The 16,551-nt window shown below is 34.5% G+C and overlaps 1 protein-coding gene across 1 annotated transcript; it reads left to right on the forward strand.

The window, feature by feature from the left end:
- Nucleotides 1–4,168: 4,168 nt before the first annotated feature.
- Nucleotides 4,169–4,621, forward strand: LOC111489357 (leucine-rich repeat extensin-like protein 5). The gene has a single exon (XM_023137545.1). The coding sequence runs from the start codon at nt 4,169–4,171 to the stop codon at nt 4,619–4,621; it is 453 nt and encodes a 150-aa protein (XP_022993313.1).
- Nucleotides 4,622–16,551: the final 11,930 nt, after the last annotated feature.

Raw genomic sequence — 16,551 nt, forward strand, 5'->3', positions numbered from 1 at the left:
GACTGTTAGAGAATTGAAGAAAAGTACCGGGACAACGAAGCAAGTGGGAGTTGGGGTTGAGTTGTCGAAAGATTCACCTAGTGATGTTTAGAGACTATTGTTGAGGAACCAAAAGCAGAGCAAGTGACACCTGAATAGGTGTTGGAAAGATGATACAAAGCTATCAGAATACTAGATAGGTATGTACCTTCTCTACTAAGGCTGAGTACGTGGCAATACCTGAAGCTGAAAAGAAGATGATATGGATGACATACTATCCAGAAGAATTAGTCAAAAAGCAGCGCGAGAAGATTCTTCATGTAGATAGTTAGAGTGTCATGCAGTTGACGAGGAACCCGATTTATCATTCAAAGATAAAACACAGAAGGCGATACCATTTCACTTGGAGGTTAGTGGAAGATGATGATGTGTTTGGAGAAGATAGAGGGTGCAAGGAATCCAACAAACATTTTGTGCTGATGTTGGAACATTGAGATTGTGCAAATTCTTAGTTGATTGTACCAGTCTCCCAGTGAAGATTGCTGGATATGGAGCTAGCCTATTCATAGTAAAGATGTTGTAGAAATATATTTTGTAGATATTTTGTAAAGATGGGAAATAGATATATAAAATAAATATTTGGTAAATATTTGATAGAGATATATTTAGTAGATTATTAGTATGAAAGGGTTAAATCTTTATATTTAGTAAATTGAAATCCTTTGGGTTCATTTTGTGTTCATCTCGATTAAGTCTGTGAAGTTGTTGTGCGATCCTAACTTCTTCCCTCTCAATATCATTCTTGTTCTCTCACAATCACCATCAATCCCTCTCTCTTCTTTGTTCAGTCTCTCTCTCTCTTCATCAATATTCCTCAACGTCTACTACAACACGTCCCAACGACATGTTCCTGCCCTCCAATAACTGTGGCAATGTGTATAGCGATACACCGTTTCTTCTATGTATGCTTGAATTTTCATGACTTGTTGAGAGAAAATGATTTTTGAGAGAATGAGGAGTGGAGTGAATGAGAGTGATTTGGGGAGCTTTAGGCACGAGAGGAGGTTGGTCGCTGGAATTTGTGCAACCAATAGTGACCCTAATGATTTTTAAATTTTCTAAAAAACAATTTGGCTCTTACAATGTGATTTTTCTCTTACTAATGATGAGAACAACGATTGTACTACACTTGTTCTAACCAAACAAACAAGTCAACTATGTAAAATTAAGACTTCCTAGATAATATCAGTGTATGCTCGAGCCTAGAGTCAAGTTTGAGATAAATGCTTTAGAAAACTTGAGTGAGGTAATACGTTAAAAATAATTTTAAAGAAATCAATGTTATAGACTAAAAGAGAGTAGGCATCAACAACGATTTTGATAGCATATAACTTGGGTAGGAAGAATTGACAACCAGTCACATCCTCTGTAATACATTTTGGGGTATCTTAGCCTTGATAGGTGTAGACATGATTTTTGTGAATAATCATACACCCCCTATTGACACAACAATAATAATAATAATAAAGTCAATTAGTCCTTTTGAAAAAAAAAGAAAAAATAAATAAAATAAAGTGAATTAGGTGAAAATATATAGATAAAATATGGGGATAAGAACTAAAGCTTAACCTGCACTACTCGTCTAAATCACTCTACCTTTGCAGGTGTTGGCGTAAGAATTGGGATATTGGGAACTTAATTACCCTTCCAAACTCATCAAACTTACGTAAACCCCTTTTCATCCAAACTCAATCTTCATTCTCCAATTTAATGATGAGAATTGGTTTGATTTCAGTTCTAAACTTCCTTCGTGAGTATGTATTGATTCGATTTTTTATACATCATGAAAATAAGTTCATATAATCATCCAGAGTCGAAAAAGTCGAGACATGAATCTATCTTAACCCTTATAGCCCTGTAGCTCGTCCATGCCCTCGCCTTTATCGCACATTATTTCATACCTAGATTCTAGGCTATCAACTAGGTTCAATTGGAATCAACCTTTTCAAGGCTCTCACATTGGAGATTACAAGTTTGTGAAGTATCTCTTTGGATCTTATGGGATTTTGATTGGCTATTTAATAGTCCTTTTCATCATAACCTACACATTATAGGTAATCGGAGGCACAATCTTATCATGCTTCCAATTCATGATTCTTATCATATCACAATGGACACTATCAGTCGAGATAGATTCTCTAGTAGTATTTAGTTTGTGTCTCTTTAGTAGGTCCTATAATGTCACAATCATCAAGAAGAGAGTGAACCTCGTGCCTACCAACGTTTATCTATCAATTATGTTGTCACGATCCGATTTTGAGGCTTCAAATCCCAGACCACGACAAAAAAAAAAAAAAAGATGAAAGTAGATAATCGTAAATAAGTAAAATAAAGTAAAATACGAAAAATAGAGTAAATTTTAAATGAAATTACAAAACAAATAACACAATTAAGTACAAAACGAAATCCAATTACAAGACGGTGTCGTTCAAATTTATTACAAATGGAAAAACGGGTTCGAGATACAATTACAAATCGAAATACAAAAAACTCAAAATACAAAGATAGACTAATGCTCAAGAACAACCCTCTCTGCAACCACACAACTCTCGTATGCTTTCCCACCTCAAATAGTAGCTTGCCAACACCTAAAAATTGAGAAAAGGGCGAGTATAAAAATACTCCGTAACAAATCTACTTGTAAGCTATCATCACATCTTTAGTCTAGTCAGAATCTACAGATTTTACTCTAAGCTTTAGGAAGCTCGAATATAGTCTCTATTGCTATCTAAGCAATTTGGGAGAGTTCAAAGTTTCAGCACTCTTTGGTATGAATCTCACCCCTACATAAGTATATAGTAAACTCGACTCATGTGATCGACCATGAGCCTCTACACTCGAATGGTTATTTAAATTATGTGGAGAGACTAGTGCAAATTATGTCTAAGGGAAGTGACGCATTGACATCGTAGAAGAACTAAAGACTTTGTCTTTAGACGTCGCCAAATTGTGTATCATTTTTCGTGATTTTTACTTGTGGCACATGTTCATCTACGTGGATGAGAGTTGACTAGTTTTAAAAGATTTATAGCCCTCAACTCTGGGAGAATGTATACATATTTAATCCCATCCTATATTTTCAATATTCAGCCTTTTAAGATTTTGTTGAGGTAAAGGCAACGACATGCAAAAGTTGTGATGGGAGGGACGATATTTGTACTTCTACATCATTTCAATTATTACTCTAAAATTTTCATTAACCTTATCTTTTAATTTCGTTTGCACTTAATATGCTACGAGCTTTCTGCTTTCAAATAAATTTGAATGAACCATGTTTCTTATTTGATATTAAAGGAGTATGACGTATAAAGTTGCATTGTTTTCTTAGAATGTATGAGTTTGCATCTTACATATTTTTAGTTTTTCGTTTTAAAGCAATAAAAACGTAAAATCTAATGTTAGGATCGATACCCGTTGTTAGGATCGCTCAACAACACACACTTGCAAAGGTTTTATTGATGACTTAAGTAAGTACACAAGAAAGAACATACAGAACAAAAGAATAACAGTCATGTATGATTTCAATTTACTAAATATAGCTTCTAAATATTTAAACACCAATATAATCTAACAAATATATCTTCTCTTTTACCAAATATCTTCTAATATATATATCTCTATCTCATCTTTACTAAATATTTTCAAAATATATGTTTGTTAGGCCTCCATATCCCAACATCTAAGTCGGCATTTGCCTTAGCCCTCTCAGTCGGGTTTAGGAACAAAAACACTAAACAAGTGGAAAATTTGTAATAGAAGTTTGTTGGAAACTAAGAATTATGAATTGGGAGACTTTACCAAATGGAATATTTAGGTAACACTGATTATCAATTGATACCCTCAACAACTTTTAAGTTTATTGAAGATTTTTGTAGGAAGTGTAAAAGATAACATATATATATATATATATTTGTTCTTTCAGTTTTAAAACATGTCCACAAATATTTATTACATTATTTCCAAAAATGATTTCTAAGACAAAATAAAAAAATAAAAAGAACATTTTTTTCCACATTCATTCATTCATCCCCTCGACAAAAGCTCCTTTCCCATTGACACTTCACTTAACTCATTTTTTTTCTTCCAACTTTTCTCTCTCTTAACTTCCCCTTTCTCTCTCCTCCCACAAATGGCTTCCCACCCAAACACTGCCATCGCCGCCGTGCTCCTGCCCTTCATCCTCGCTGTCCTCCCGCTGCCGACAAGGACCGAAGACACCTGCCCATATCCCTGCTACCCTCCGCCCACCGGCCCCGCCACCGCTACTCCCACCACTCCATCTCCGCCATCGCAAACAGGCTATGGCTCCTATTCTCCTCCGGCCTTCTACCCTCCTCCGGCTGCTACCTACCCATATAACACCCCGCCCTCCAACGGCAACAGCTTCGATGGCGTCACTCCACCGCCTCCGGACCCGATTCTGCCGTACTTCCCTTATTACTTCAAGAAGCCTCCTCATAAACCGGACGATGAATCCAGTGGCTCCGCCATCGCAGGACGCAAATCGGAGGTCGGAATGATCGCTGGAACTTTGTTATTTATTACTCTCTCTCTCTCTCTCTCTCTCTTTCCTTCAATTTGATGTAATGAATTAATTAGAAATTTTCATATTCTCGACAATCCTTACGATTTCATCCGATTATTATCTCTGTCAGATTAAAACATATTTAATAAAATATTTATGTCTAAGTTTAAGCATTTTGTAACTACAAAATTGATGATCTTTATTAAAGTTTAAACAATATCATAGTCTTTGGTGGGTTCCACTTCTAGTAAAAGCTTCACCAAGAGCAATTATTTTCTCAACTTCTTGCCAATTTCCCATTTTGAGAAAAAATGTGTAGGCTTGGGGGACCCAAAGGAGGCCCTATCTCGGGTGGATTGTAACGACCCTATTTTTCCTATTCTGTACCTTCTAGTCGAGATAGAGTTGAATATGTAGTATTCTCTACAGAGGGCTCATACACACATGGGTAGTACACTCTCACGCTGCTAGAAGCCACAAAGGAAAAAAAGTGTGTATAATATTAAGGTTTACGCGTCGGTATTAATTATAACAAGAAAGTATCTCCATGCATGTGACTTACAAAATGTAGGATGCTTCATAGTTTTAAATCATGGTACATACTTATGATGCAAATAATACCTTTTCATGACATAATGTTCTATGTGACATGCATTCGTATACTTGGACATATTTTTTATGGTTAACTTATACGACTTATCAACGTCTCATAGGCATAATATGAATATGCTAACATAATAGATGTAGCATAGCATGTGAACATGCTAACATAATACATGAATCTTATAACATTCATATCATAACATAGCATAATCATAACATTACATAGCACCATAAAAATATGACATGTATAGAGGTCGCAGGTAGACAAGTCATCCAATCAAGTCTATGAGCATCCAACAGTAAAACCACTTACTTGAGTGTCTTAGCCGAAGTTCCCTAAAACTCTTTAGTGCTAATCTAATTTTACTCCTTGAATTTCAATTTCGCCTTAAATGCTCTCAATAACGTCAAAAATGACTTGAGTGGGGTCCATAATGGTAGCAAAGGGTCCAAAATAGTAGAACGATGTTCAAATGGGTGAACTAAGCCATATAAGCGAAATAAGTAGACCTAGAGTTGTTGAGTTGATAGCGAGCTAAATGCAGAGGGCAGTTCAATCAAGCCACACGCGAGTCAGGATCCGACGATAGCTCGGGCACGTGGATGAGATGCAGTCGTGGATTCAACTCAACACACGAGTCAGCGAGTCGAGGTGTGGATGGGCGAGTCAGTTTGGGTTCTTGGTCTGTTCATGTTGTGGTTTGGTTCGAGGTCTGGATCACTAGAATTACTATGGCCTATCTAAGTGAGCAGAGCATAGCTAAAAGCCCAGAATAGGTCCCCTTGTGGGCTGGACTTTCTATCACCATAAGTTTCAGGCCCAACATTCATTGGGCTTTCAGAAAGAAGCCCATTAATTGCTTTTTCTAAACCACAGGGGAGTAATCGTTTTTACAAATTTGATAACAAGAGAGATTTTTCAATGTTAAAAGTTAATTGTGAATATGATAAAGTAAATTTATGTAAATGTAAAAAAAAAAAAATAATAATATATATAAGTTTGAATTTGAGTAGAATTTAGAATATGCTATTTTTGGTTGTACATAAAAAAAAAAAAAAAAAAAACATATTTATTTTATATTATTTATGTAAATGGCTCAAAAAATAGTTGTTATATTATAAGATATGATGCCAAGCTTACCGCTAGTAGATATTATTTTTTTGGATTTTCTCTTTCGAGCTTTACTTCAAGGTTCTTAAAACATGTCTATTAGGGAGAGATATCCATGCTTTTATAAATAATATTTCGTTTCCCTTTCTAACCGATGTGGGATCTCACAATCCACCCACCTTCGAAACCCAGCATTCTCACTGACACTCGTTACTCTCTCCAATCGATGTGGAATCTCACAATTCACTACCCGACGTCTGGCTCTAATATTATATGTAACGGTAGGCTTGAGCTATTACAAGTCAAATATCCAAATTTTCGTATAAAAAAAAGTATATGTTAAATTAAAATAATATATTTTAGAAAGTTTAGAGATAAAGGATTCAACTAAAATAAGTTTTTTTCTTTTTGGTTTGTTGTTTACGGTTCATAAAAGATGGAATTATATATTTAGGCAATATATAGCAATTCCATCCTCATCTATATGATAATACATTGAATTGAGAGTGAAAAGGATGTGAAATTAATAGCAAAGGAAAAGGCCCACAATTGAAAACAGAAGTAAATCTACTAATTCAATGCCTTTCACATTCATTTATTTTCCTTTCATTTCATTTCTATCCCTCAAACTTGTTGGTTTGTATTCGGACTACCTACGCCACGCATCTCTCCCACGTCCTATGCTTCGCTTCAATTATGTAACCCGAACTCCATCTATCATGTGAGATCGTACAAAGCATAGCTCGATTATTCAAATTAAATTTATAGGTATGGTAATAATTAAAGGATTTGAATATGTATACAAATTGCTTTCAACTTTGAACAGTTTGATACAGGGAATTTGATGTTAACTTGTGTTGAATGTAAAGAAAAAGGTGTAGTGTATGCATGTGGGTTGGAGAGTTCTTTTAAAGAGGGCCACTTGATGAAAAGGATTAGTTGATATGAAACCCTCCAAAAGGAAATTTTTTTAATGAATAAAGGTGGTGGGAAATAAGAAGGTGTGATAATCCAACCAATCCAAACTAGAAACCTTGGGTTGGATTAGATTAAATCGAAAATTCGGTGTAGTTTGCAAGTTGAAATATTTTTGGTCGGATCAACCTAACCAATCCGTTACAACCCAACGTAACCCTACTTTTAAAAATATTAAATATATTTAACAATTAACTTTTGTAACTGAGGTTAAAATTGGGTGATATTTGAATTTTATGAAATTCTAGTCATTAATATAATAAGTAATGTTTTATAAAATAATTATAAAAAAACAACTGAAAATCCAACCTAACCCATCTAAAAATAAATAGAAGTTGTATTGTGAACTATATTTAGATTGTTCGGGTCACCAATCCAACTAACTAGAAATTTTTAGTTGGTTGAAAAGATTTTTTCAATTTAACCCATATAAGTTTTAACTTTCAAAATTACAAATCTACTAGACTTAAACTTAGAGTTGAAATTTAATAAAACAATTAAATTTTAAAGTTTATACCTAAATATATAATTTTAACGAGATAACGTTTAAGGATAGTATGACATAACATGTCAAATACTGAATCAAAAATATCATATATGAACCCTAATTTATGACATGAAAGAGTGAAAAGTAAAGAGTGTGTTGTCATGACTTGGTTTGTCATAAGTGATCTGTTTTCTACTCCAATTCACCATTAATGGCGACTGTGTTGTTTTGGTCCCTTTTATGTGGCCCAGCTGCTGTCCGTGGTTCACCCTACACCAACCATCACCCCTTCTCTCTTTCTATTCGTAATGTGGATTGATTACTCTTGTTGTGTATGGATGTATTGTTATTTATGAGCATTACAAAGCCAGGCGTTTTAAATAGTTTTGGTCCTCCTTCATAGATGCACATGCTTTGTTACCCTTATTTTGTCCCTATATCTTGTCTTCAAACTAAGTCACTTTTTCCCCACCCTTTACTCTCTTCTTAATCTTTGTATTTTAGGGAAAGGTAGAATTGAGAGAATGCATGTACTAGGGTTTCATTGGTAATTAGTAGACTCTTTTTATATAGTTTAACGATTACTTGGGTTAGAGGCTGAGTTGTCGAGGCGTTTTATCTAGTAACCTATCCATGGATTGTTATTAAAAAAGCACACGATCTATGTCTCGTTTATACTAACAACGTATGCATATTGTAATCATTTCAAGGCTTATCCAAATCTTGAAAAATTAGGTCTTTAATATTCCTGTCATGTCAACAATCGGGTGTATGACCGTTCACCAAAATCTATTTCTATACCCGTCAAGGCTAAAATGACCCGAAATATACTATACGGAGATGTGACTAGTTGTCAATTCTTCATACTCTGGTTATATGCTATCAAAGTTATAGTTGTCGCTTATTCGTTTTTAACCTATAACATTGTTTTTTTTTTCCAAATTGTTTTCGACGCTATTTTTGCTCACGTTTTTTATATATATATATATTTTTGCATAACGTGACTTGAGACTCGATCATACATAAAGATTGTTCGCAAAGTTTGATTTTCATACAGCGGATTTGTTCGCTAGGTTAGAATAAGTGTCGCACAATCATTGTCCCATTGCCCCAAAAGTGTGATTGTGACGAGTGGTACCAAAGTCATGTCGGCTCCTTGAATCATAAGCAAACATGTTCACTGCAAAATAGTTGGGCAAGTCCTACGCGAACCGATTTGTAAAGATTGAAGATCGGTTGCCCTACCCGAGTGAAGTTCTTGATGGAACGAGGGTTTTGGAATCTCACATGAACTAGATTGCCACTAAGGCTTATAAAATCGACGAAATAGCATGTCACCTTGAAGCCATGCCCGTCCGTGAATTAATAATAAGGATCAAGGCCCAAGAAGATAAGGCCACAATTTATGGTGGCTTCAAGCGTGGGGATAGTTCGATGGACTGTGTTCCCAGATGGAAGAAGGTATCACGAGCCTAGACAATACCCAACAAGTGATTGTTCAAATGTCTAAAAAAATGTTTGAGGATTTAGTAGCAACCATTATTGTGGTTAGTGTTGAAGTGGAAAATTTGAGCACCAAGCTAAACCTCACCATTAGAGCAGTGGGAAACAAAACTCCAAATAGGATGCAGTCCAATTTAACAAGGTGAACGTCTTGAATCCTAAGCCCTTGTGTGGGGGCTCGAGACGCTAAGACTTTGATGAACTTTATCTTTGACCTCAAACAGAAATTTCAACTCACAAATACCATGGCAGAAGAGGTGACACATTGGTCATAAATCTAGCTAATCATGCAAAGTTGTGGTGGAGATCTAAGTACATGGATATTTAAGATGACCGATGTACTGTGGACACTTGGGAGAGCTTAAAAAAGAACTTCACTTGCAGTTCTTCCAAAGAACGTCAAGATAATAACCAGGAGGAAGTTAAGGGAGCTGAGACATATTGAGAATATTTGAGACTACGATAAGTAGTTTTCTAGTCTTATGTTGGATATTCCTAATATGATTGAAAATGATAAGGTCTTCAGTTTTATTGAGGGGTTGAAGCTAAGGACAAAGACCAAGCTCTACGAACAAAAATTTCATGACCTTTTCACAGTCTTTGCTACCGCCGAACCAATATTTGACCTAAGCAATGATCAGTCCTATGATGTAAGGTGGAACCAGGCTTTCCCAAGTGGAGGTAATAGAAATTACCAATCCAATTCCCCCCAGGTGGGGGAGGTGACAAACTTGAAGTGCAGAGGAGGTAATCATAGTCAAAGTCATGGTCTCTCGTTGTGCTTCATATGTAAGGGAGCCCACCGAAAAATTGAGTACCCAAAAGATAACACTCTCTGCCTTCCAAGAAAATTTTGGAATGAGTTCAAAAACTAAGTATGAGATGATCAAAGTTGAAATATTGCTAGAAGAAAGCATGAAAGATCTCTTTGGATGTGGGCCCTAAAGTATTTATTTTCTCTCTAGAAGAGAGTGGGGGAGATAGAAGAGCGAGTAGAACGTGGTTTTAGGTATATTGAGACTTGGATTAACAACAGAGTGACCAAGAACACTACTGTCAACTCTAGAGCCACCCACAACTTCATGATAGAGACCGAAGCGAAACGTTTGAACAAACTTTGGTATCGAGACACATGACGGATGAAAGATGACAATTTGATAGCCCTACATGTCTCAAGAGTTGCAATGAGAAATTCGATAAAGTTGGAGACTTGTAGTAGAAAACTAATTTTGTGATTGTCAAGATGAATGACTTTGACATCATGTTAGGGATGAATTTCCTACTTGAACACAAATTCATCCCCATGCCCCAAGCGAACTCCTTATTAGTAACGGGGTCCAATCCAACACTAACACCCATCAACCAAAAGGGATGAAGATTATGTTAGCACTAGAGTCTGTGAATGGATCTTACCAATGCTTAACCCACGTTCGTTACAATTATTTTGGTTGAAGATGGGAGCTTGAGTATGTAACCCCAACAGAAACCTCGTAGTCTATACAAGAACACCACGATGCAAGATCGAAAATTAGACAAAATATTTATCTCTACATAGGGAGATATTCAACAATGGGGCGAAATTGCATGCTGCAGATGTGTGTCATACGAATTAACTCGAGTTAGTTGAATACCAAAAATAACTCAATTACTTGTTAAAGTTGTGTTCACTATACATGCAAAAATTCTTGTAAATGATCACCCAAATGCTGGGGAGAGACCTCAAGAAAACATCTTCGGGGGGAGACAAACTTCTGAAACAACTTGCATTTACTTAGAAAACCATCCATACAGATAAAGAGAAGGAACGATTGAAAGCATGACCATGACAATTCCAAATTGGAGAAAAAGTTCAGATCAAGCTAAGGTCAGACAAACTTCGATTTCAAAGCAGAAAAATCTAACAATTGGTGTGAAAATACTATAGACTAGTTGACATCATCCAGAAGGTCGAGAAGACTTTATATAGGATCCAATTATTCCCATGGATGCGAACTCGTCTTGTTGTCCACGTATGTACCTTGAAATGTTAGTATCCTGACTAGGAAAACACAGACACAAACAAGTGACACGACCTCATGCCATGAAGAAGATTTCTACCGCAAAGAAAATAGAAGAGATTCTAATTGAGAAGATATCAAGAGTCGACGAACTACAAAGTGATTTTCCTTCTTGTGAAGTATATAACACATGTCCTAGCTATTTCCTTTAAAATTTGATTCAATCTCGTGATCTATCCATCTAAGTCATACTAAATTTGAGCTGCATACCATTGTTTTCTAAACTCTTCCAAAAGTGCGAGGCAAGCCTCGTATCTCGATCTGACAAGATGGAAATTGGAACACCAGGAATGAAGTGAGTTTTCTTAGTCAATCTAACCATGATAACCAATGTGACTGTGAAATCCTTCTAGATCTTTAGCAAATTCGAGATTAAATTCATAGATATATCCTCCTATTGTCACTTAGGGACATTGAGTGACTTAATAACCCTAAAGACCACTATCTCAATGCATTTACCTGCTGACAGGTCAAACATCGACTCACATTTTTAGATACGTCTTCTTTTTTCTTTGCCATTAATAACAGGCCGTCAAATCCTAAAACATCTTCTTACTTTTAGGATCGAATGATAAGAAGTATTATGAGCTTCAATCATCATCTAGATATCTTCATCTTGAGGTACACATAAAAGATATTGTTATACCAAACAATCATCTAACAAGAATGTAAATCCTTTTGGCCTATCAATCTCCCGCGGTTGTCATATCTTATTGAGGTACATACCAATCCTTTAAGCATTTATGATACATTTTTTGAGTGTGGGTTAAATTGTCAACTGAGCTAACTGAGTGGACATCTTTAACCATAATCTTGATCCTAGCTCTCTATATCTCATCTTGCAACTTTCTAACACGTAAATAGTGCACGAGATTCTACTCTATATGTCTGCTAGTACATTAGCTTTCCTTGGGTATTAAAGAATATCAATATTATGGTCTTTCACTAACTCCAACCATCTTCTTTGTTTCATATGCAACTCTTTCTCATAAATAGATGCTTGAGACTTTTATGATCGATAAATACATGTACCTTCTCACCATACTAGTAATGTCGTTAGATCTTCAATGTGAGCACTACGATCACCAACTTTAGGTCGTGATTAGGATAGTTAAGTTCATTTCTTAAGATATCTTGAAGCATAGGCAATGCCTTTCTATATCAACATGCAACCCAATTCTTTTTTTAGGCATCATTGTATACCACGAGATAACCTATTCCATATGGCAGTGTGAAGACTAATGCAATCACCAGCTTTTCTTTAAGTTCCTGAAAACTTTACTCGTATGTTGTTGTCCATATAAAAGACTTATTTTTCTTAGTCAAATGGGTTAACATTGGTAATATCTTGGAGATTTCGTAAACAAACCTCATGTTAATAGCGTGCTAGTCCAAGAAAATTTCTCACTTTAGTAGCTAAGGTCGGTCTGGGTCATCTCATGATCACCTCTATCTTGGATAGGTTCAATATGATCCCTTTACTCATACTAAATGCTTAAGAAAAGCCACCTGCTGAAGCCAAAACTCACACTTTAAATACTTGGCATACAACTGAAGAACAATAGTATATTGTTAATGAATGTATCAAGAAAGTCTGAGCAGTCACTTCATCAATTACATAATATTATAGGGGTGTTTGTCCAGCGGAATGACATACTAATCAATTTATAGTGCTCATGTTGTAACCTATTTTCGAATGGGTCGAGTTGACCTAACAAAAAATCATATCCATTTAAACTGTCTCAAAATTTTTAATTTTCTAAAAATTCAACTCAATCTAAATCAAAACAAACACGGTCACAACCAATAATTTTCATGGACCAAATTATCAACTTGTTCGATTACACCCACCAAAGTGGAATCTCTTCGTGTGTACCCAAATGGAGAAAAATCTTCCATAAAAGGAAGAAAATCTTTATTGGAAATCTTATAATAAGGTCCTTAGAATATAAATAAAATAATGTCACATGGTGTTAAAAGCTTAATGGAAGAAATTATGAGTGTCCTTTTCTCTTCAGTTTTAGCAACTTTTAACTTTTAAAATATTTTTCATTCAAGATCCTTTCACTACTTAAAAAAAATTATGTAATTTGTAATAAAAAAAAATACATATCAACCAAATATTATTCTTACAAACATAACTTATAGTAAAGATTTTCTGAACTTACTTAGAACATAAATATACCAATTTAATCAAATGTTCATAGCTTTATTTTATAAATACTCTCAATCATATTTATGTCAATATTTTATGATATTTCTATAAAGTCAAGATTTGTAGATCTTTGTCCAATTCCTCACATGGGATTCACTTTTGTGTGTGCCCGTAGCCGTAATTATAAAGGAAAATTTTGCCATTAAAGGAGCCTTCTTTTAAACTTCAATAACAACTAGTGTTTCGTACTCTGCAACAAATCTTAATGCTTTTACGGATAAAAAAGGAAAGATCTCAAAGTTTTTAGGGTACACGATCGATCGATCAGGTTTGACTTTGTTCTTCAAATAATGTGAAGACATGTGAGTGGATGTGTCTTATTACAATGTGTGTGTTATACTAAAGTAAAATATACTGAATGATTATATACGACTCGATCTTAATTTTTAGTGAGTTATGAACTCTTGCATGTGAGTGTTTATCCTTTGATTTGTATGGGTAAGAATGACCTTTGAAGCTAATTGAATATGTTTACCCTTTTGGGTGCTTAACTAAATAGAAAGTTCGAAACATAATTTTACGAGATATAATTCACTCATTTTCATATATGATAACGCAGACGAGAAGCTTTTTATTGCTGATTTTGGGATTTGCATAATAGGCTCCACTCTCTAGTTTATGATTGGATCATACGCTAATTGTTTATTAGATAATCATCGATACTTTATGAGTAAAATGTAATTACAAAGGTAAAACGGTTTGTTGAGCTAACTCTAATCACGGATAACTCAAAAAAATTGCCATATTTGTAATGATTATACCAATGAGCACAACTTGTTATATAATGTATAAAAATGTAACTCTTTCCAATAGAGTGACCTAAAAAAAATCAATTTACTTGAAAGATAAAATTGAAATATTAAAATATATTTAATTAAAAAAGTTTAAATTAATATTTATTACAAATATATTAAATATAAAATAAAAAAATATATATAATTAAAAAGAATATATATATTTTAGATAAGAATATTCCTTATCTATTCCTTTCTTATCTATATATATTTTTAAGCTTCCATCAACGTAACAATTTATATGAAATTAGTATTTGATAGCTTCGACATTTTTTACATTTCCTATGATATAGTCAGATTGTGAAAACTATCCCCCAAATCAAAACAAATCATTTCACGATGCAAACATGCATAATTTTGGAGCTTTTATGATCGAAAAAGAAAATGCATTTTGTAGGTACAAGTAATAACTTTCAATTCTTTTAAATTTTTCTTAATCATTCTATCTTCAGGATCGCTCTCATTCAAATGTGGTCTTAGTTAATTTATGTACATCTCATTTATTTAGGTGTCATAGACTTCACGACATTTCGAGCATAATATCATGAATAAAGAGAGTTGCCCCATGTGACTATCTAGTACACAAAGTACAATATTAATCTCAAATCAGATTATTGTGCATGTACCCCTCATCTACTCAGGCGTCATATACCTCACAAATCTCACAATATATTCAGATGTGGTTTTGGACCCCTCTTTTATTCGAGTATCACATAACTCATAGATCTTGAGTATAATATCATGAATAAAGAGAGTTTTCCCATGTGACTATCTATAGTACACAGCATGATATCAATCTAAATAATGACGTCGTGCATGTATCCCTGATTTACTCAGATATCACTGACCTCACGAATCTATATATTCAGATGTGATTTTGAACCTCTCTTTTACTCGAGTGGCACATACCTCAAAGATTTCAAGCATAATATCATGAACAAAGAGAATTTTCTCATATGACTATCTATAGTACACAGAGCATGTTATCAATCTCAAATAAGAATGTCTGATAATCAATGTGTTACAATGAGAACAATAACGTCGAGAAAATCAATTTTATATATCGTTGATATACCGTAAAAAAGTATCATATTATGAATTAAAAAAATATTAGTTCGAGGAGATTGAAGGGGGAACATACAAATAATGATGAATCACATATCATATGGTAGCCTTACAATCCCTTTAACTTTCCAACAAAAAAGTGGGTGGGAAACACAAGATTCTCATTAAATCTATACCAAACTGAAACCCCAAACCCAATAATAGAAAGACATAAGCATTAATATATATGTATAAAGATATTGAGATCCCTTTTTGTGGAACAACTTCAATGATTAAGCGCACACACGCAAACACATAACACCATTCATTGTATTGAAGCGTAGGGGTGTGTTTGTTAGAGAGAGGCACATGATGGCAGTATGGCAGTCCACATGAGGGAGGTCCCTCGGTCCCTCAACTTCAGAGTTCGAGTATTGTATTGGGTTAGGCCTCACGTGTGCAGCCCCAAGAATCATGACTCGTAGTCCCATCTTAAAAGGACCCATTTTTGACCCACTTGGTTGAATATCCCTTGCTTTGTCGCTGTGATTGCCATTTGCTGCCATCGACTTTCCCAACACAACGCATAACCCTCCATGCCCTTCCTCCCTCCAAATCTCTCGTTCTTTCTCATTTTTGTTTTGGTTGGTTTCTGCTGAAACCTCTGTGTGTTTCTTCGTTTAGTTTGTTTTTTCTTTTTTTCTTTTTTTTCTGTGTTGAAAGAAGAGAATTTGTTTTTGAATATGTTAATTAATTGAGAGATTTTATTTATTTATGTTTTTATGAAGGAAAAAAAAAATTTAGATCTCTTAGAAAAAATTCAATCAATTCAACCTCACTCCTACTATTTGAATTGGGTTGGATTAAAATAATCGAAAAAATTTATGAATTGAGTTGATTCACGTATTTCTTTAAAATTATATTATGTTAAAATAGCCACTCTGAATTTATTGGAAGGGTATGAGTTAGATTTTTTTTTTTCACTTTAGGGGAGAGGTTTAGAGTTTAGGAACAAAGGGTCTATGCTTTGAATGACAATACCTATACAATTTTTTATTTTGAAAACAAAGGGTGGCATAAGTCAAATTAAACATTTGAAATAGATATGCATAAAATTCATAGTAATATTCAAGAACGGTAAAGATGAGCATAAAAATATTAAGGCAACTAACATGTAGACTCTCATCATTCTTGTCTC

This window comes from Cucurbita maxima, unplaced genomic scaffold (genome assembly GCF_002738345.1).
Source record: "Cucurbita maxima cultivar Rimu unplaced genomic scaffold, Cmax_1.0 Cma_Scf00014, whole genome shotgun sequence".
In the NCBI taxonomy this organism is placed as follows: Eukaryota; Viridiplantae; Streptophyta; class Magnoliopsida; order Cucurbitales; family Cucurbitaceae; genus Cucurbita; species Cucurbita maxima.

What these genes read in the sequence shown, in the direction of transcription:
- LOC111489357 (XM_023137545.1), top strand. Translation starts at nt 4,169, where the DNA reads ATGGCTTCCCACCCAAACACTGCCATCGCCGCCGTGCTCCTGCCCTTC.